Source organism: Mytilus californianus, unplaced genomic scaffold, assembly GCF_021869535.1.
Source record: "Mytilus californianus isolate M0D057914Y unplaced genomic scaffold, xbMytCali1.0.p SCAF_4, whole genome shotgun sequence".
Classification (NCBI taxonomy): Eukaryota; Metazoa; Mollusca; class Bivalvia; order Mytilida; family Mytilidae; genus Mytilus; species Mytilus californianus.
Genome location: NW_026262690.1, coordinates 24,879,428 through 24,898,239, shown reverse-complemented (window position 1 = coordinate 24,898,239; position 18,812 = coordinate 24,879,428). Strand labels below are relative to the sequence as shown.

Below are 18,812 nucleotides of genomic sequence, written 5' to 3'. Positions count from 1 at the left end.
TATCCATATATATGTGTTTATGTTTGTTTGTATGTTTGCACATGATTGTGTGTGCTTGTTTGTTTCACCGAAGTTTTAAAGGGTGAAATATTCTTTAACATCCAGTGCATTACTACGAATATTCAGAACAAGATACGTGATATAAATATTAATGTGTTTTTCGAAAGTTTATTTCTCGTTCGTTATACCAAATATGTTAACCTGGCTGTAAAAATTAATGTGATTATCATTCTGTATGTACGGAACCAATTATTGTTTTATTATCATAATATATAATTTTGTTGTATACAGTGTATCATATTTTCGTTGAATGAAAAAAATATCAGTTCATACATTTAAATGCCGTTAATTCAGGACGGTCGGAAAAAATGACAAAGATATATTCACGAATTTCGACTGTAATAAAATGTACACTTCAATTGTTCATTAAAAATTCTAACTGGTCACGTTTTTATAGTCAGCGTTTTTGAAACTGCATCACAAATCTCATTGCGTCACTGCAAACTATGAATACTAATGGGATACCAACTAAAAAAAGTCCAAAATATCCAATCGACACTGAAGACTTTCGATCATCTGGGGCGGATATTTTTGTGTTGAGATATGCTGACGTTGTCGTCTTATCAATGGTAAGATTTCGTTTAAGTTCATCTAAGTAATCATTCAGAAATATTTTCAGTTCAGCAATTGACATATTCATATTAGCAAGAAAGTTCCATTTAGTACTAACTGATGAACATGGGCACATACATGGCATCTGATAAGAAGTACTAGGATTGTTATAATTTGAAGACGAAGATACCATTTCCACTGCTGTAGTAGAAATAGACGAGCTTGACTCGGTAATTTGCGTGGACATAGTTTCTTTTATTGAAGACCTTGCTGAAGTTGAAACTGGCAGTTCAGCTACATGTGTACTAATTTCAGTTGACTGCACCAATGGAGATGCGGTTGACGTTTTTTCATTTCCTATTGAAACAGTTGTTTTATGTTCATCTATACTCGTCATAGTATTCACGGCAGTGGTAGTGGTTAACCTTTCAACTGTGGATGTAGACACTTCTGTTGTGGGTTCTACTACAGGAATGTTTATGGGCAAAGATTCGCCTCCTACAATGGAAGGGAAATGATAAACACAAAATGAATTAAAATCTCATAGTGATACAACTTTGAACCTAAAATAAATCGATATTTAAATCCTCTTTTATCTAATATATCTTGAGTGAACCTTTTTGCTAAACATTGTTCAACGTTCTTCTTTATGCGACGAGGCGTAGTTGTTTAAATATAAACTCTACCTCTGCATCGAGCGTGGTGAGATATTTTAACACTCATGACAGTTAAATTTCACAGGGCGCTTTAGATATTCATAATATAACTGTTCAGTGTGTAGATATGACGTATTGAAAGAGATTCGTTTATCGCATCTGTTTCTTTAACGAGTTATTATACGACATGTTGGGAAACTTTATCTTTTAAAATTTATATTTTCAATTTTATTACATAAATCGAACATCCATTGATTTTAGCAAGTCAAAATGAATACTTATATACGACGTTATAATGTCACAATAGCAAATTCAGATGAAAGCAAGGAAGTTGACGCCATACTTGAGATTCGACCAATGATGAACGAAGATCAAATGAACTACACGTTGATTATAAAAATATATTCAATCGGTCATGGAAAAGTATAAATCGGATCAGAATTGGAGAAACCCAAACACATCAGAGGACACAATTTCTTTTTTGTCTGTTCGTATTATACTATATTCAAGCTGCAGTAGCCAATGTAAATTCATAAAAGTTTAGAATATTTTTTATGTTGTCTAATAACATAAACATTACCAATTACAATGCACCAGATGCTCATTTGGACAATTAATGTCTCTACAGTGATATAATATATAATACAATATATATTAGCTTTATTTCCTTCTAATCAAAGATTTTGCAAGTAAACAATGTCAAACAATAATAAAGTATTTACATATTAAGCAAGATATTAGAGTGTTTGAATGATTTAAATGTGACATACAAATTAGAGTGATTGAATCAGTTGATTGTCACTTTTAATTAAGTGATAATATTTCTGAAGGTAAGTTAACTGTTATAGAAAACGCTGCACATTCGATGAACATGTGTTATACAAGTTTTCGAGAAATAAATGCTGTTATCATTATCCAGATCATATTCCGTATCACAAGAAAAAAGTGTTGCTGTGAAAGTGGTGGACGTTAGATTGACTAGTTTGGTAGAAATGACTGAAATGACACAGTCGTTCATAAACACGACGAAGTGAAAGACGGAATACATACTCCCCTAGTGGGAAAGTTCTGACTTACAATCATTATAAGGAATTTAAGAGTTTGTATCGTTAAACATATTTACAATAATCTTATTATAATACATGTTACCATTCAAGTTACTCACTAACAACTTATACCATAGTCCATCTGCCATACTTTATTGAAAACTTTAAATAGTTATTTTGGATTTCGACCAATCAGTACTCTGACCAAACATGTCCTAACAACAACAGAGCAAAAGATAATTATTAGTATATCAAATTCTCAGTAGATATCTTTAAACCAAAAATATAAATCACAAAAATTGCAGTTTCAAGCAACTTAAATATGAATAACAACTCACGTATATCATAAACGGCTATTCGATTTTTTCGTCCACACCGATCAGTCACGCTAATTGGACATGGAAATGCACAGTCCGAGCCAGTAGATGTTGTTGTAAATTGTATATCATTTCCACAGAAGCACTCAAATGTACCCTAAATTAAAATATATCTCCTTATTTTTTATTGTGAAATTTGAATGTTTACAATTGTAGTTATTATAACCTCTAAATGAGAGGCGTGTATTGGTACATCATTATAAACATTAATTTTGTTGGATATTGTCTTGCTATCAAGCACATTTTGTGTTTCAACTAATCTATGCAAACTATTTAACTCTCATATAAACTGTTTGTTTCATTTTAACGGTAATGAAATAGCATTAACGGTACAAATTTTTACTGCACCAGAGGCGCATTTCGAAAATTAATATTTGTTCATTGATGCTTGGCCCCAAATATTTAAAAATCCAAAACCAAATAAAAACGTAGAAATGCTGGTTAAACCAAAAAGGTCCAAAATGTATAGCCAAGTCCGGACTTGGACATCACCATATATGTTATACATGTATATTTACTATGTTATATTCTTTTTTATGTTTGATGTTTTGTTTATGTTTATTTCTACATTTATATTTTCCATAGTTATTTGTACAAATATTATAAAAAAAACCCATCCTTGTGGGCTGTAATGAATGCTGTAATTAAGACATATTTTGCCAAAAGTTAAATTTTCTGTGATTTTTATTTTTCTTTGAAAAATGTTGATCATTCTTTATTGAAAGATACTATGGAAGCCATATGGAAATATTATAATTAAGAAATGTATATATATCAGAATTAAGACAACTAATAAGTACTAACCAAATGAAATTATTATATACTAATAATGTTTAACGAGGCCAGGATAAGGTACCGGTACTTTCTATATCCTACTAACAAATGTCAAAATTATCAATAAAGTATGATACAATTAAAAAAAAAAACAATTTGAACAAGGAATCGCATGAGGGGGATATATTCCTTAATTCAAAATAATTTCCAAAATTGTATAGCAGCAAATTACAATCTACCAATATCCGTATTTTCATGCCACTACCGAAGTGTTTTGTTCCAGAGTTGGATATGTACGGCTATCTCCTCCTACAGTTTTTGATCTACAGCTTTAATATTTTGTAAAAAGTTCTACACGTATTAGAGGTATGCATGTCCACAGGATTTTGATTTTTTTTTACAGCTAAATATTCTCAAAATATCAGGTATTTAGATTTAGTAATTTATTTTGTACTCAGGGATACACCGTCCATATCTAGTTTTAGATTAGATGATTGGTGGATTTCCTAATTGTTTGTTCAATGTCTAGTGGCAAACATTTCATGCATATTCATGACAAGATCACATTGAAAAACATCGAATAGCCCTGCAAAGTAAGTAGACTGGGATGAAAATTGCAGTAAACGATAGACGTTAGATTGTCACTGGATAAAAGGGTAATTTAGGATAGCGAAAGAAATGTTGTAAAGAACTGTTTCAATGGTTCTTTAACTTGTACAATGGATTGTCACTTTCCCTACATGAGGCATCAGATTTCACCTCCCTATTTCCACACACGTTGCTGAGAATTTAAAGATTTCGCACAGTCAAACAGAAGACTGTTGTGGAATAGTCGTACTTCTCAGACGCAAAAACGTTGACCAGCATCTATAATACCCGGGGCCTTCTAGTGATTTTGATATTATAATTTCCAGAGTTATGAAACTTTTTATCGAAATATTATAAACAATTGTCGATATGTCTTGCTCTAAGTTCGACTTCTTTTACATTGTAAAATGAAGTTTTATAACAATCTTACAACTAGTAAAGGATATTCTCTTGAAAGTCTTTTAAATTTTTATATTGTTGCAATGATCAGGATAATCATAATAGGTAACACTCGTCCTTGAATATCAATTAGAAACTTTAAATTCCATATTCAGATGTTGCTACATAAAAATAGAAAGGTCACAATTAGAAAATCAAGGACATCTCTCTTGGCCTAAAATTAAGTTATCGTTGTCAGTTATGGTTTAAATCAAAACCATAATGATTTCTGGTATCCTTAATTTCAAGTTCACTGGGATAGATGCGATGACATAATCAATAAGATTTGATTTTTTAAGTGAGATGACACGTGAATTTAAGGATAATGTCAGCATATTTTAATTCTCTTGAGGAGTCCCGTTCTACCCTTCAGTATCAATACTTACCCATACGTCAAATTTTGTTGCTGCATAATTGTAATTCCAATCGGTGCATTTTTCCAAGCAGGAAACTGTCGTTGAGTCAGAACTAATAAAGTTTTGAAAGGCTGCCATGCCATTGTTATCATCTACCCAATAACAATCCATAACTATAAAGCCTTTTTCAATAAATAAAGGAAAAATTATAATATATTTAATATTTATTTAGTAGGTATATCACAGGTTTTGATTAGATTTGCGTACAACTATATTAACTAAATGTTTTATATCTTTTACTTTCATAAATATCACTAAGTGTAAATCCTAAAAATTGTAACCCAGTATTTTACAGTTGCAGTTAATAATATTTTCATGGAATAAATCTGTTTTCATGGAATAAATTTGCTATATCGTTGATACCGTGATACAGATATCAAACTTATCTGAAAAGTTGTCAAGCTTCTCGTTCATGCACACTTATTTCCTATGTCGTTCGTAAGTCGACAGTACGTTTTGTCTAGTGCTCATAAGGTAATAAGTAAATCAGAGTATACTTTTTTACTACCTGGTCAAATGCTAAATTTTTTCTTTCGAATATAAATACATAAAATCTTCATATTGGAATTACATATGATTCGCAGTTTACTTGTAAGTTATTTGGGTTGTGACATTTTGTGGAACTCTTCATTTGAGGAAAAGAAAAGGAATTAGCATACTTTTCTACGTCTAAGCTTACATTCCGGTTTTCATCGTGTATGTAATACATTCAATTAAATTCTCGTCTAAATTTGGATGAACAAAGTGTTGTGTCTGCAACAAACACTTTCATCGGTTGTCGTCATTTACTGGCTATTTGATCCACTTTGCACCATTCTTTCTGTAAGGATTCGATCCGTTGATGATTGTGATGCTGATTTGGCGACGGATTTCGACTTAACTTCAACTGTCTAATATTCTGGTCGAATTACATGTATAACTTGACCCATATTGTTCTGATTCTCCAGGAGCTAATTGATACTACTATACAAATAAGGAGATGTGGTATGATTGCCAATGAGACAACTATCCACCAAAGTTCAAATGAAGTAGATGTGAGCAATTATAGGCAACCGTACGGCCTTCAACAATGAGAAAAACCCATACCGTATAGTCGGCTATTAAAGGCCCCGATTAGAAAAATATGACACAATTCAAATGAGAAAACTAACGGCCTAATTTATAACAAAACAATTTACGAAAAACAAATATGACAGACATGAACCAACGACAACCACTGAACTACAGGCTCCTGACTAGGGACAGGCGGGGTTTATCAGAATTTTTTTTTTATAATAAAACCAAAAAACAAACTGTATTTTTTTCCAGTGCAGTTCTTTTAAATTAACACCCTTAAGAAAAACCAAACCTACATTACACATTGCATTGTCCAAAATATGCATCTTAGGCCTCTTTCTTAATGCGAGACGTAATCTATATGTAGTCGGTACGCGCAAATCGATAAAGAAATGGCTCATCGCAACGTTGGCCTGTCAAAACTACAGACTTATTTGGACACAATAGAATGGTGTTTCTCATGTTGAGACCAAACTATAGTTTTGCAATTGACTTATTGTCCTACATCTTGTCGATACTTATATTTTGGCATTGCACAAGATCATGTATATATTATATATTATATTGTTTATCTTTGTATATTGGTAGATTGATTATGTTTTATTCGTGTAGTTAATATTGTATGTATATAGTCTTGTTGAAAATTTGTTCAATCCAAATGAGTTACTCTAATAAAGATATTATTATTGTTATGCATTTCTCGGACTATTAATGCAGTCTTTACACTTAAAACGTCACATGAGCACTAGTAGTACGATGATGATGTGTTTGTTGCCAAATCTTAATGTGTTTAGATATCCCATCTCGTTCGCTTTGAAGTCTGTTATATCGGTGGTGAATTATTTAGTCAGGTATTTTGTTACAACAAGTTACGTTAAACATTTACTAATTTCTTTCATATATACACATATTTGGTTTGGAAGTTTGGCTGTACGTATAGAAAACCTTTTACAAAAAGGGATATCGCATCTTCATTTTACGGTGATTTTGTTTATAGAGCCCGCAAATACGATTCATGTAAACTTATCGATCCTTTGGATGAACTTATTGTAAAAGGTTACCAATAAAGCACTGGTATAAGATCTTTAAATTTTGTTTTAATTGGTGCTTACAAAGATTTTGATTTTATTAAATTAAATAACCTTAACAGTTATGAACACTTGCGGTCCTACATCCTGGCGATACTTATACTTTGGCATTGCACATGGTTATGTTTTTCTGGTTTTACATTTAATCCATTTGATGTGTACTGATTGATATTTTAGGCTAGTAAACATTCTTATATATGTCCACCTACGATCTTCAAAAATATATTAGTATATATGATCAACTGGTGAGACGAGGAATTCCGAACCTACTTCTTATGTCATACTATTATAACTAGAACTTTAATAGATTTAGCGCGACAAGTTTTGTCCTACATAACATCATTATACTTTCAAACTAACATATTGTGTAAGGTCCTGTAAGGATAGGATTGAAAATCTTCTGTTGTAGTGGTGTTCGTTTTTTCCATAGCTTTCTTTTGACATACATGTAAATTGTTATAATATTAAACAAAGTGTCCACGTTACACACAAGTACGCACACGTGAAAATCAATTAAAAACGAAACAGCTTGAAAATGTCAAAGCTATAATTTATTTCATTGATTAATCTTACTTTTAAGTTTTAATTAAATAGCACAACTAATTTAATCGATGATTTCAAGACTGTTATAATTATTATAATCGACCAAGGATTGTTGTTCCTTTTCTTATATGTAAACTTTAAAATGTTTAACAAAGAGCAAACGTCATTCGTCTTTGTCGTTCTTGTTAGCACATCTTTAACAATGACAAACATTTTCACATTTAATTATCATACACCAATTGAACATTCCCTGATTCAGTGTTTCATATTCCCTCCCTTAAAAAGAATAGTAAGCAAAACGAATAATTTAAATTTTCCATTAAAAAGAACATCAAACTTTAAAAACAAATCTTAAAGGTTAGTGCGAATCGATTTTTGTTTTACTGCAAAATTGTAATCTGAATGACATTTGATGTTGTACCTACATACATTTTACAGATTGTAGAAGATTAGATTTCTGTGCATCATTAATACTATCAGTAAAGGTAGAATTAAAGTTTAAAAAATGTGTTACTATTTTGTGTATATGTCTGTTAACAATATATTACAAACTACCAAGGGAGGGGCGCATTTCATTTGCGCCAATTTGTTAAAAATGGATTTCATTTGCGCCATAAAATAAATACTGCGTTCGCTCCAATATACAGGTAAAATATAACGAACAAATTTTGATATGTTGCATCATGAATACGAGGCTCGTATAAGAAATTTTGTAGAAATAAACCCTAGGGAAGCAAGTGAGTTCATACTCATAATTCATTCGAAGAAAAAATGAAGAAACTTCTGTATTTTATTATGACTACACATGTAGGAGTTCTAATGTATTGAAAACGGGAGACATGTCGTATAGATGTACTATAAAAAGTTGTATATTAACCAGATGGCAGAATCAAAACAGATGTGGACAACAAAACCTTTAATATATTGAATGAACACAGTCAACCACGGTTTTGACCAGCAGAAAGTAGGATCTCAGCATTTAAAAAATAAAATAATCAGTGTTGAATGTTTTAAATTTCATTTTGGTTTTATAATGTGTGGTGATTGTGATTTATGATGAATGAGTTGTAACTATGCTGTAACATTATTATTAACAGTCTCTTTTAATACGTATATATATACAACTCGTCTAAACATCAGCCCAACAATGTTAGATCTGTAAATTTGCTTTCGCAAATTTTTTGTTCTTCCCTGCACTGTATATGACGCGCTAGACCACTCGACCATCTAGGCTTCACAATAATAAAGCTTTCGGTGGCCGGGTGTTACCTTTCCTCGTCAGTTTTAATCTAGCGTCGTATATATATATATATAGGTTTGAACGTTGTTTTCAATTTAGACTTGTTTATATATATATATATATATATATTTATATATATATATATATATATATATATATATATAAAAGCAAAATTCTGGAAAAGACCCTGGTCGTTGAAGGACCAAAACTTTGTTGTGGAGAAATAACTACATACATTCCAGAACACATTTCAAGAAATTACAATCTAATACAAATGTATTCCATTAATAAAGTACAGTGCATTTCATAAACAAAAATCGAATGCATATTTATACTTTTCTGTTTGTTTTTAACTTAATAGCAAGCAGAACAATTTGTTTTAAAGAGAACAGTGGAAAGTTCCTGTATGGTGTAGATTAAACAATATGAGATCTAATCGATTAAATGCAAAAGTTCATAAGTGGACTTATAATATGAGTATAAAGTGCAAATGTGTTAAAAACTCGAACTTTTTAGTCAGGAAAACAACTAAATTTAACTTATTTACTGTGTCCTGAAAATATAGACACTAATTGGGTAGTAAATCTTTTGATGTCAAAATTGCACAATCAATATGTCGATAATGGGCATGCAGTTTTACATTTTTTTGGACCATTTTATGCAGAAAATTATTATTTTTTTCGGGCATTTTCCCGGTATGCCATGCTTTTGAAATCCACATCACTCCTTCACGCCCAAACTCCTATTTTGTGAATATTTGTGGACTTTATAGTGATTCGGCAAGGGAGGAGGCTATGGACCACTCAAAGTCCCCAGCTGGTCCAGGGTAGCACCCTAGTCGGGGATCCAGGGCAGCATCGTATACGGTGGTGCAGGGAAGCGAATCACCATGAAGCTCCGGGCATATGAGTAATTACAGTGACTGCTTTGAACATGAAAAACCCTATCTGTTTCTTACTATACCATATTTTCATGAAACGATAGTAAAAGTCTAGTGAGTTCCGTAATTTGCTGCATATATTATTAACATGGTTATTTTCAAATATAAAATAAATTTTATAAAACGGGGAGATCAGGAAGAGTCGACAACCGAAGCGTTAATCAATGGACAATTGACAAACCCGGGAACAGATAAGACACAAAAGGAGAAACAAAAACATTCAACATTGAAAACTAAATACAGATGAAAAACACGGACCCAAAACAACAATGTGGCTACCTCCGGTGCTCCGGAAGGGTAAGCAGTTACTGCTTCTTGCAAGACACCCGTAGTGTTTCTCACGAAGGTCATTCTCAAATCAAAGGAGAGGTTTCTACGACAACGGTAGAAGGTCATTTGGGACACAGATACCCCAGGTGAATTAATAGTCTTTTGGACGAACGGATAATAGGAATACAAAATCTAACGGCCACTTTTAAGTCTTGACTTATAAGTAAGGGAAATAAATCTAAGATGTTTTCAAGGTGATTGTATTGAGCCTGTATTATTAAATGTTAATACTGCATGTAAGACTTAAAGTATAGTTAATATCGAAAGTCCATTTATCTATTTTTAGCCAAGGCAAATGATCGCAGAACTCTCTCGGTGTTGATATCCATTTCTTTGTGAACATGTATGAGCGCCAACGAAGATAGTCTGTCCTGTACCATGGTTGAACGGAGAAGTTTTCGGTCGCCGTAATGCACTAAATGACCGTTCAGTAGTTGGTGTAGTGACTGGCATTGTAACAACTAGAATTGAGAAGATTGCGAATATTGAAGGATATAGTTCCTTATTAGTCACTGCTAGAGACGACATCAGAGATTTGTTCTTTAAACTCCGCCCGACACGATAATCTGTAAATACTCAAAACTATCCGTAATTCAATTTCAGAATTTTTTTTTTTTTTTTGTGAAAAAAATGTGCAAGCAAATGATTTTTTGCGTAAAGGCAGCTACGCGGCTGCCGGGCTACGGACGTACAAATTCTTCAATAGAAAATTTTGAATTTGAAGAATACTGTAAAAAGGCTTTGATATTCCACACAAGCGCTTTTGACAAATTTAGATGTGGTGTAGCCCCACTGAGGATTGAAACCGGGACATATGAAAATATAGTTTTAGAAAACATGAGATTGTTTTATTGAAGTGTCCTCTAAATAACGATTTTAGAAACCATTTATATTATATATGTTGCTGAAACTTTTAATGTAAACTTTAATAATTAGATGACAAAACCAAAAATTAGTGTTTTTATTCTCAGATGTAGATATGATACGTGTGTGTGTGTGTGCAAAACCCTGTTATTTAATTTTGAGAAGACATAGAAATATTTAATTGTAAATAGTACTGTGCTTCATTTCATATTGTTTAATGTAGTATATCTATGCATTTTAATAGTCTCTTATAAATTCTGTATAGAATAGCTTTCATTTTATATGTTTTGAATATTATAAATATGTATTGTAATTGTCGAGAGTAAGACTTTGGTCACTTGTGGAGAGTTGTCTCATTGGCAATCATACCACATCTTCTTTTTTTTTTTATATTTAGTAAAACATTGAATTGAATTGATTTGATCATTTAAAACATAGCACAAACAAAAAAGCTTATTCCAAAAATAAACATGAAGTATTTAGTACAAAAAAGAAGTGATAAAAAGAAAAGTGGCTAATTAAATAACCTCGTAAATATTTATTTTAACTGAATGAATGAAGGGGTTTTACTTAAAACGAAATACCCATCAATTGGTCACTCGACGACGTGTTAATCTAAATATTACCAACGAATCGTATCGAAAAAGTAAACTGGACAGAAACGGAAATGTAATATATTACTGAAAACCATACAATATTACAGCTTTTTATTCTCAAAATTTATCAAGTTGAGTAAATAAATTCTAAAAAATATCAAACTTACCTTCAACATAATATGTATGAAATCCTGATAGAATTTCATATGTTAGATAAGTAAGAATAAATATTTGCACCATTGTTTTAAGCTGTAATTCCACAAGTTTTCTTTTCAAACATGATTGACGGTTTTGTTTGGAACGCAAACTGCAGTTTGATATTGCTCTCTTTAATGTATACGCAACACTGAACGTAGATCACAAGTTTCATATTCGGATTAACTAGCAATTAGATTAATTTCATAGTTCACGATCTTTCCTTTACCTGAAATATTGATTGTCTTCACTGCTCTGTTGAATTGCAACAAACATTTAAAATACTTCGTAATAATTATTGTTTCCCTGTATTACGTGGACAATTTATTAATACATTCTCAAGTTTCAACGCGGTATTTAGTGGATTGAAAATTTTAATATGAACCCGATATTTTTGAAGTATAATGTACTTGACTGAGTTTTCGCCTTGTGGCAATTATCAGCACCAGCTCAGTTGTATAGTATGGTCGAGTAGACTGACATTTCTTGACGCGAACTCTTTACCTTATGACCTTGAAATATTCACGTCATTTTATGAATTTTATATCTACCACTAGACAACATTATAAACAAATGTATACATAGATATAAGAAGATGTGGTATGAGTGCCAATGAGACAACTCTCCATCCAAGTCAAAATATTTAAGAGTAAACCATTATAGGTCAAAGTACGGTCTTGCACCGAACAGCAAGATATAAAGGGCCCCCAAAATAACTAGTGTAAAACCATTCAAACAGGAAAACCAACGGTCTAATCTATATAAAAAACGAGAAACGAGAAACACTTATGAACCACATCAACAAACGACAACTACTGAACATCAGATTCCTGACTTAGTACAGGTGCAAACAATTGCAGCGGGTTTAAACGTTTTAATGTACCAAACCTTCACCCTTATCTGAAACAATAGTGTAACATCACAACATAGAAAGACACACTATAAGATATCAATTGCAATGGCATAACTCAATCAAAAGACATATTAACACCAGTGAATATACACTGAACAAATAAATTTGATCTATGATACAATTACTTTAAACACAGGTAAATGAAAATAATTTTGTAGTTAGATATACTTGTACAGTCCAAATGGAGAAAGGAAATATTTTTGATGTTCATAGTACGAAGAAGTGAAAATTTATAGTAATACCAAACACTTATTAAAGCTGGTATATTGACCAGATATAGCCCTGAATAAGTAAACATTCAATAACAAAAAAGCATTACAATTAGTATCAACAGGTAAAAAAAAACAAGAAAGTACGATTTGAGAGTACTCGCAGTTACTGAAAGCAAGTTAAAAGCCAAAAACAATTAATAATATCATGCATCAGAGACTAAAATTAACTAAAACACATCCCAGGGATTTAGTATATTAACGTCATGGACAGTCAAAGAAGACATGACTTGTGTAATGCCAAAAATAAATGTATCGACAGGCAGTAGGATAGTTAGGAGTTAACCTCTTTATAGATCAAAATGAACGTAAGTGTGACTTTATATATCCCATTTGAAAAGAATACAAATTTAGTTATGTTTTAATTTGCTGATGACAAAATCGATATTAGTGTCAATGTAAACTATATTCAAAGATCTAATTACAAAATTGGTAAGATAACCTTTACTAATAAGTTTGTTTAAAGGTTCGATAAGTTTACACGGATCACATAGTGATTTCCGCGCTTTAAGTACAATATTACCGTAAAATTTAGGATGTGAAATACCGTTTTTAATCAGTTTTCTACATATACATCCAAATTTACTAATCAAATCCTCGTATCTATGAAAGAATTTAGTAAAAGTTTTACGTAATTTATGGTAACGAAATCCCTGACTTAATAATTTACCAGTGATGCATTGATTACGTTCGTTAAAATCTATGACATCACTACACACATTGGCATAACGAACGAGTTGGGATATATAAACACCGTATGATGGAGTCAAAGAAACATCGCCGTCTAAAAAAGGAAAATTAACAACAGGGAATGAAAAGTCGTCTCTTTTGTCGTAAATTTTAGTATGAAGTTTTCCTTTAGAGATTGAAATGTCAAAATCTAGAAAAGGACAACTACTGCTGTTTATGTTAGATTTAGTTAAAGTAAGTTCTTTTGGGTAAATTTCGGTAGTATATTTAGAGAACTCTGGATTATTTAACGAAAAAATATCACCCAGATAACGGAAGGTATTGTTGAATGTATCAACCAAATGTAACAATGACGTGTCTTTACTAAGTTTGGTCATAAACTGAGATTCATAGCAATACAGGAATAAATCTGCTATTAAAGGGGCGCAGTTAGTGCCCATAGGAATACCTACTACTTGTCGATACACTTTATCGCCGAAACGTACATATATGTTGTCCAGGTGAAAATTTAAAGCTTCAATCATATCTTCACATTTCCAATAAGTGTATCTAGCATACTTTCCTTTTTCGTTACAGAAAAAGGCTTTAAATGAGTCACAGCAAATAAATTTGCAGAGAGATTTTTCAAAAGACCATTTAATTAAATATGAAAACTTTTTCTTGGTAAGATGTGTGGAAGTGTAGTAAAGAGAGTAGAAAAATTATAACTGTCAACAGAATTAAAAGGACCATCAAAAGAATGTATTTTATCTAAAACCTCTAAAGAATTTTTAACACTCCAAAAATAATTAATACCATTATTTTCATAAGCTTTATTATAAAAGTTAATAACAAGTTCTTTAATAGTAGTAAGGGAGTTAGTTAGAAGCACTGATAGATTGGTAGTAGAACACTTACTAGATGCGGAGATGAAACGGAATTTAAATGTTTTTTTGTGCAATTTAGGTAACCAGTACATAGTAGGGACTTTCAAATGTTCGGAAGAGGCTTTAAGCTGGGTAGTGGCAGTGATATGCTTGTTTACAATTTGACTCACTGTGGAGCGTACGGACCTGAATGTAGAAGAATTTATAATTTCGTTTTGAAAAGAAAAGAGAAAAATAATAAATAAATAAATAAATAAATAGAAAAGCAAAAAATAAAAAACACGAACACTTTTTGAAATTTTGGCAACAGTATATATATTCACAACTAAAATATGTCTTAAAATGGAGCATTTAACACACTTGGCAAGGATGGTTTTCTGATGTAAAAATTATACAAGCACAGACAGCTATTAAAACATACATGTGGTTAAAAGCAAAAACAAAAACAATAACAAACAAAAAGACTTATACCATATAATATTTATATATGGTGGTGTGGATAGACAATATACAGAGTAATACTACATAAGGTAATGCTAAGTTATTTTAGTATAAACTATTCTAGTAATGGAAGCCAGGGATTCAGCAGAGATTTGCAATTTAAAGAGGCGTAATTTAAAAAAATATATATTCTTTTCTAGTATTATATTTTCTTTAAGATAATTTTTGAGCCTTGTACAATTCACTTTATTTTCACATAGTTTTGTTCTCTAAATAAAGAATTTTGATAGAGTATTATTAAGGTTTTTTATGTTGCTATTTCCTGTTTTTCCTAAATTTCCAAACCAAATTATATTCATGTTTACCGGAATTATTATTTTTGTGTGTTTGGTTATAAATCCGATCACCGAGTTATACATGAATATTTGTAAATTCTCAGTATGTAATAGTTGGGTTTAAAACTTGAATTAATGGATTATCAAATTTTCTGTCCGGAAATCAGCGCTGTAGATTAATTAACAAATCACAAATTAAAAGAATGAGCTTTCTTCGTTTTAATAAGTTTAAAACATTTTAATAGAAGAAAAAACGGAATATATATCTATATGCCACATCAACTTAATGACATAAAGCAAATAGATATCCAGATATCAACCATCAACCTAATGACATAAAGCAAATAGACATCCAGATATCAACCATCAACCTAATGACATAAAGCAAATAGACATCCAGATATCAACCATCAACCTAATGACATAAAGCAAATAGACATCCAGATATCAACCATCAACCTAATGACATAAAGCAAATAGACATCCAGATATCAAGACAAACATTAAACAGGTATACATTAAAGGAAACGTCAATAAAACACAAACCATGGATGTTTTAAGATATTTTTTTTTCAATTGTGTGGCTTCATTTTCATATTGAATTACAATAAAAAAAATCATATAAAGGGTAACAGGAATTACCACAAATATAGTACTGACCAACACATCGAATCCTCAGAGAAAATAAAAGACAAACAACAAATGGTCCAGATAGCATTAGTAGAGATTTACAATAACTGTCCGACTTGGAGTCCGAGAACGAGTACGACTACAAATTTCATACAGGTAAGCTATAGGGGTGATAATGTGTACGCTACTTAATTTTACCGTGCTCAATCTTTGTGTGGTGATAGCACGAAACCGTTTATCAAATTAATTTTCTTTTTTTTCACTGAAGAGTAGAAAGTGCGCTTTTTCGTTTAAGCTTGCTAGAAGATATGGTCAGAATTAAAAAAACTTCGATAACAAATATTTTGTTTTCTCCAGTTAAATGATAAAGTTTACCGATTACATAAAAAAAAAACTCTTCAAGTTTAAAAAATGGTCTTTTCATAGCTGACGAATTATTTCAAAGCGAATCGAATAATACTATTGCTCAGCTTTTTTAATTATTTTGTTTATGTTTTGAGGCTATTTGTGTCCACGGTGTATAGTCTTGGAGAATAATACGGAGCCCCTTAAGGTATAGAACCACTAATTAAGGCCCGGTCGGAAAGAACATACAAGAAAGTAGTACATATTTTAAACCAAATAGTTCCTACGCATAGCTGTATTTTTTTTTGTCAATAGATGGAATGTTTGGGTAGTTTTGGTATCAAATGAAAGTTTGGGGACTTGGGAGCACTGTAGAACCCTTGTTGAAAGTTTCTTTTGAATAATAAAGAAGTATATACAATTTTAATAGGAGGGCACATTTGCCCTGTTGTTCTGATCAGAAGTACCTGTTTTTGTACTATCAAACTTTCGGGAACCAGTACGCTCTTATATGCAATTAAAGGTATGTTGAATTTTTCAGCACAAGTCAGGATAAGGTATAGTTTTGACATGAAATAACTGCTACGTTATTTGAACTTAAGACAAAGTAGCCATTAATGCTTGAAATTGCAGAATTTAACATAGAAAGCAATGGGGCTATGAATTAGTGGTTGTATACCTTAAGTGCTATGTAATAAAATATCAATATTTTTGTTTGCCAGAAATTTAATCTGGTGCGCACTAGTTTGAAAATTCGTGCGCAAATTTGTATAGAGTCAGTCAAACTTTGTTTGAAAGTTATGCGCACGAGTTTGAAAGTCGTGCGCACCCGTTTTTAAAAGTCGTGCGTACCAGTTTTAAAATGTCATGCGCACCATTTTAAAAGTCGTGTTCATGAGTTTCAAAGTCGTGTGCACGATTTTTTAAACTGGTGCGCACCAGAATAAATCTCCGTCAAACGAAAATATAAATATTTACAAGGCACTTAAGGGGATCCGTAGTAATGCATACTCCTGTTCGCATTGATTTTGGTGAGAATAAAAGAACAGATTTCAAATGTCTCCCGCGTTTCACATATTTCATCTGTTCAAAGGCAATACCAAATTTTATAAACACCTGGCAAAAACTGTACACATGAGAGCACTAACACTGCAAATTTCTATAGAATGCGTATTCCCAAGAAACATATCTCTTTTAAAAGCAATTATTTTTTAAATGTCCGAGACAATCCTGACCTTTGATATCAATTTGATAAAAATCTGGCAAGAATTGTACTTATTAGCAAAAAAACTTTTATTTTATTTTTGGAATACATTAAAAGAGGGGCGAAAGATACCAGAGGGACAGTCAAACTCATACATCGAAAATAAACTGACAACGTCATGCCTAAAAAAAAAAAGAAGACAAACAGACAAATAATAGTACACAAGACACAACATATAAAACTAAAGACTAAGCAACACGAACCCCACCAAAAAACTGGGGGTGATCTCAGGTGCCCCGGAAGAGTAAGCAGATCCTGCTCCACATGTGGCACCCGTCGTGTTGCTCGTGTTATTATAAATCCGGTAAATAGTCTAATTCGGTAGGTCACATTCGTGGTGAAAAAGGAAGTGGATTGTAATTACGACACAAGGAACATATCTGATGTCATCTGTGAAACGGTTATTCCATAACGGTCAACCAACTCGTGATGGCGTCCGTAAAATTTACGAAGGGAAGATTTCAACTTCACCAATTGGAACTCTTGGTTTAATAGCTTCCTTGTGAGCAGCAACCCTCTACCAAGGAAATCATGATAAGAAATACAAGCCCGGGAATATCGTATCAATTGGGAGATATATACTCCGTATGCAGGCGCTGCTGGAATGTTGCTACATAGAAATGGAAAGTTCACAATTTGGAAGCTGAAATCATCTCTTTTGTTGTAAAGTTTTGTTTTCAACCGACCCTCATTGTCAATTTCTAGGTGTAAGTCAAGATATGAGGCAGACTTAACTGTATCTGTTGTATCCTTTATCTCTAGTTCGATGGGATAGATGCGTTCAACATAGTCACCAAATTTTGAATTATTTAGTGAGAGAACATCATCTATATAGCGGAAAGTAAAGTTAAAAGGATAATGCTAACTTCTTATCTTCCTTCTTAAGAAGTTCCTGTATAAAGTCAGCCTCATTATAATAAAGAAACAAGTCGGCAAGAAGAGGGGCACAATTGGTTCCCATTGGAATGCAGACAGCCTGTTGAAAAACACGTCCTCCAAACGTAACAAATATGTTGTCAATCAAGAAATCAAGCATCTTGATAATGTCAGTTTCAGAGAATATTTTGTTTGAATCAGAATGATTCTTTACAAAGTAGGATTTATCCCTCCCCAAGACAAGATACTTGTATCTACGTTCGCCATTCTTTTTTATGAAACAAAGCAATACCAACTCTTTTAATTTGTCTTTTAGTTTGGAATGGGGAGTACTTGTGTAAAGTGTAGAAAAGTCAAATGTTTTAATACTATTGCAAGATTAGAGAGTCTTAGATTACGTTTTCTGTATGATTGTTTTACGGGT

At 32.0% G+C, this 18,812-nt stretch overlaps 1 protein-coding gene across 1 annotated transcript; it reads right to left on the bottom strand.

The window, feature by feature from the left end:
- Positions 1–229: 229 nt before the first annotated feature.
- On the bottom strand, positions 230–12,052 carry LOC127737764 (uncharacterized). Its single transcript, XM_052248667.1, has 4 exons — positions 11,732–12,052; positions 4,878–5,029; positions 2,653–2,788; positions 230–1,110 (listed from the first exon to the last, which is right to left on the bottom strand). Exons 1-4 carry the CDS (start codon positions 11,802–11,804, stop codon positions 458–460), a joined length of 1,014 nt encoding a protein of 337 aa, XP_052104627.1. The 5' UTR covers positions 11,805–12,052; the 3' UTR covers positions 230–457.
- Positions 12,053–18,812: the final 6,760 nt, after the last annotated feature.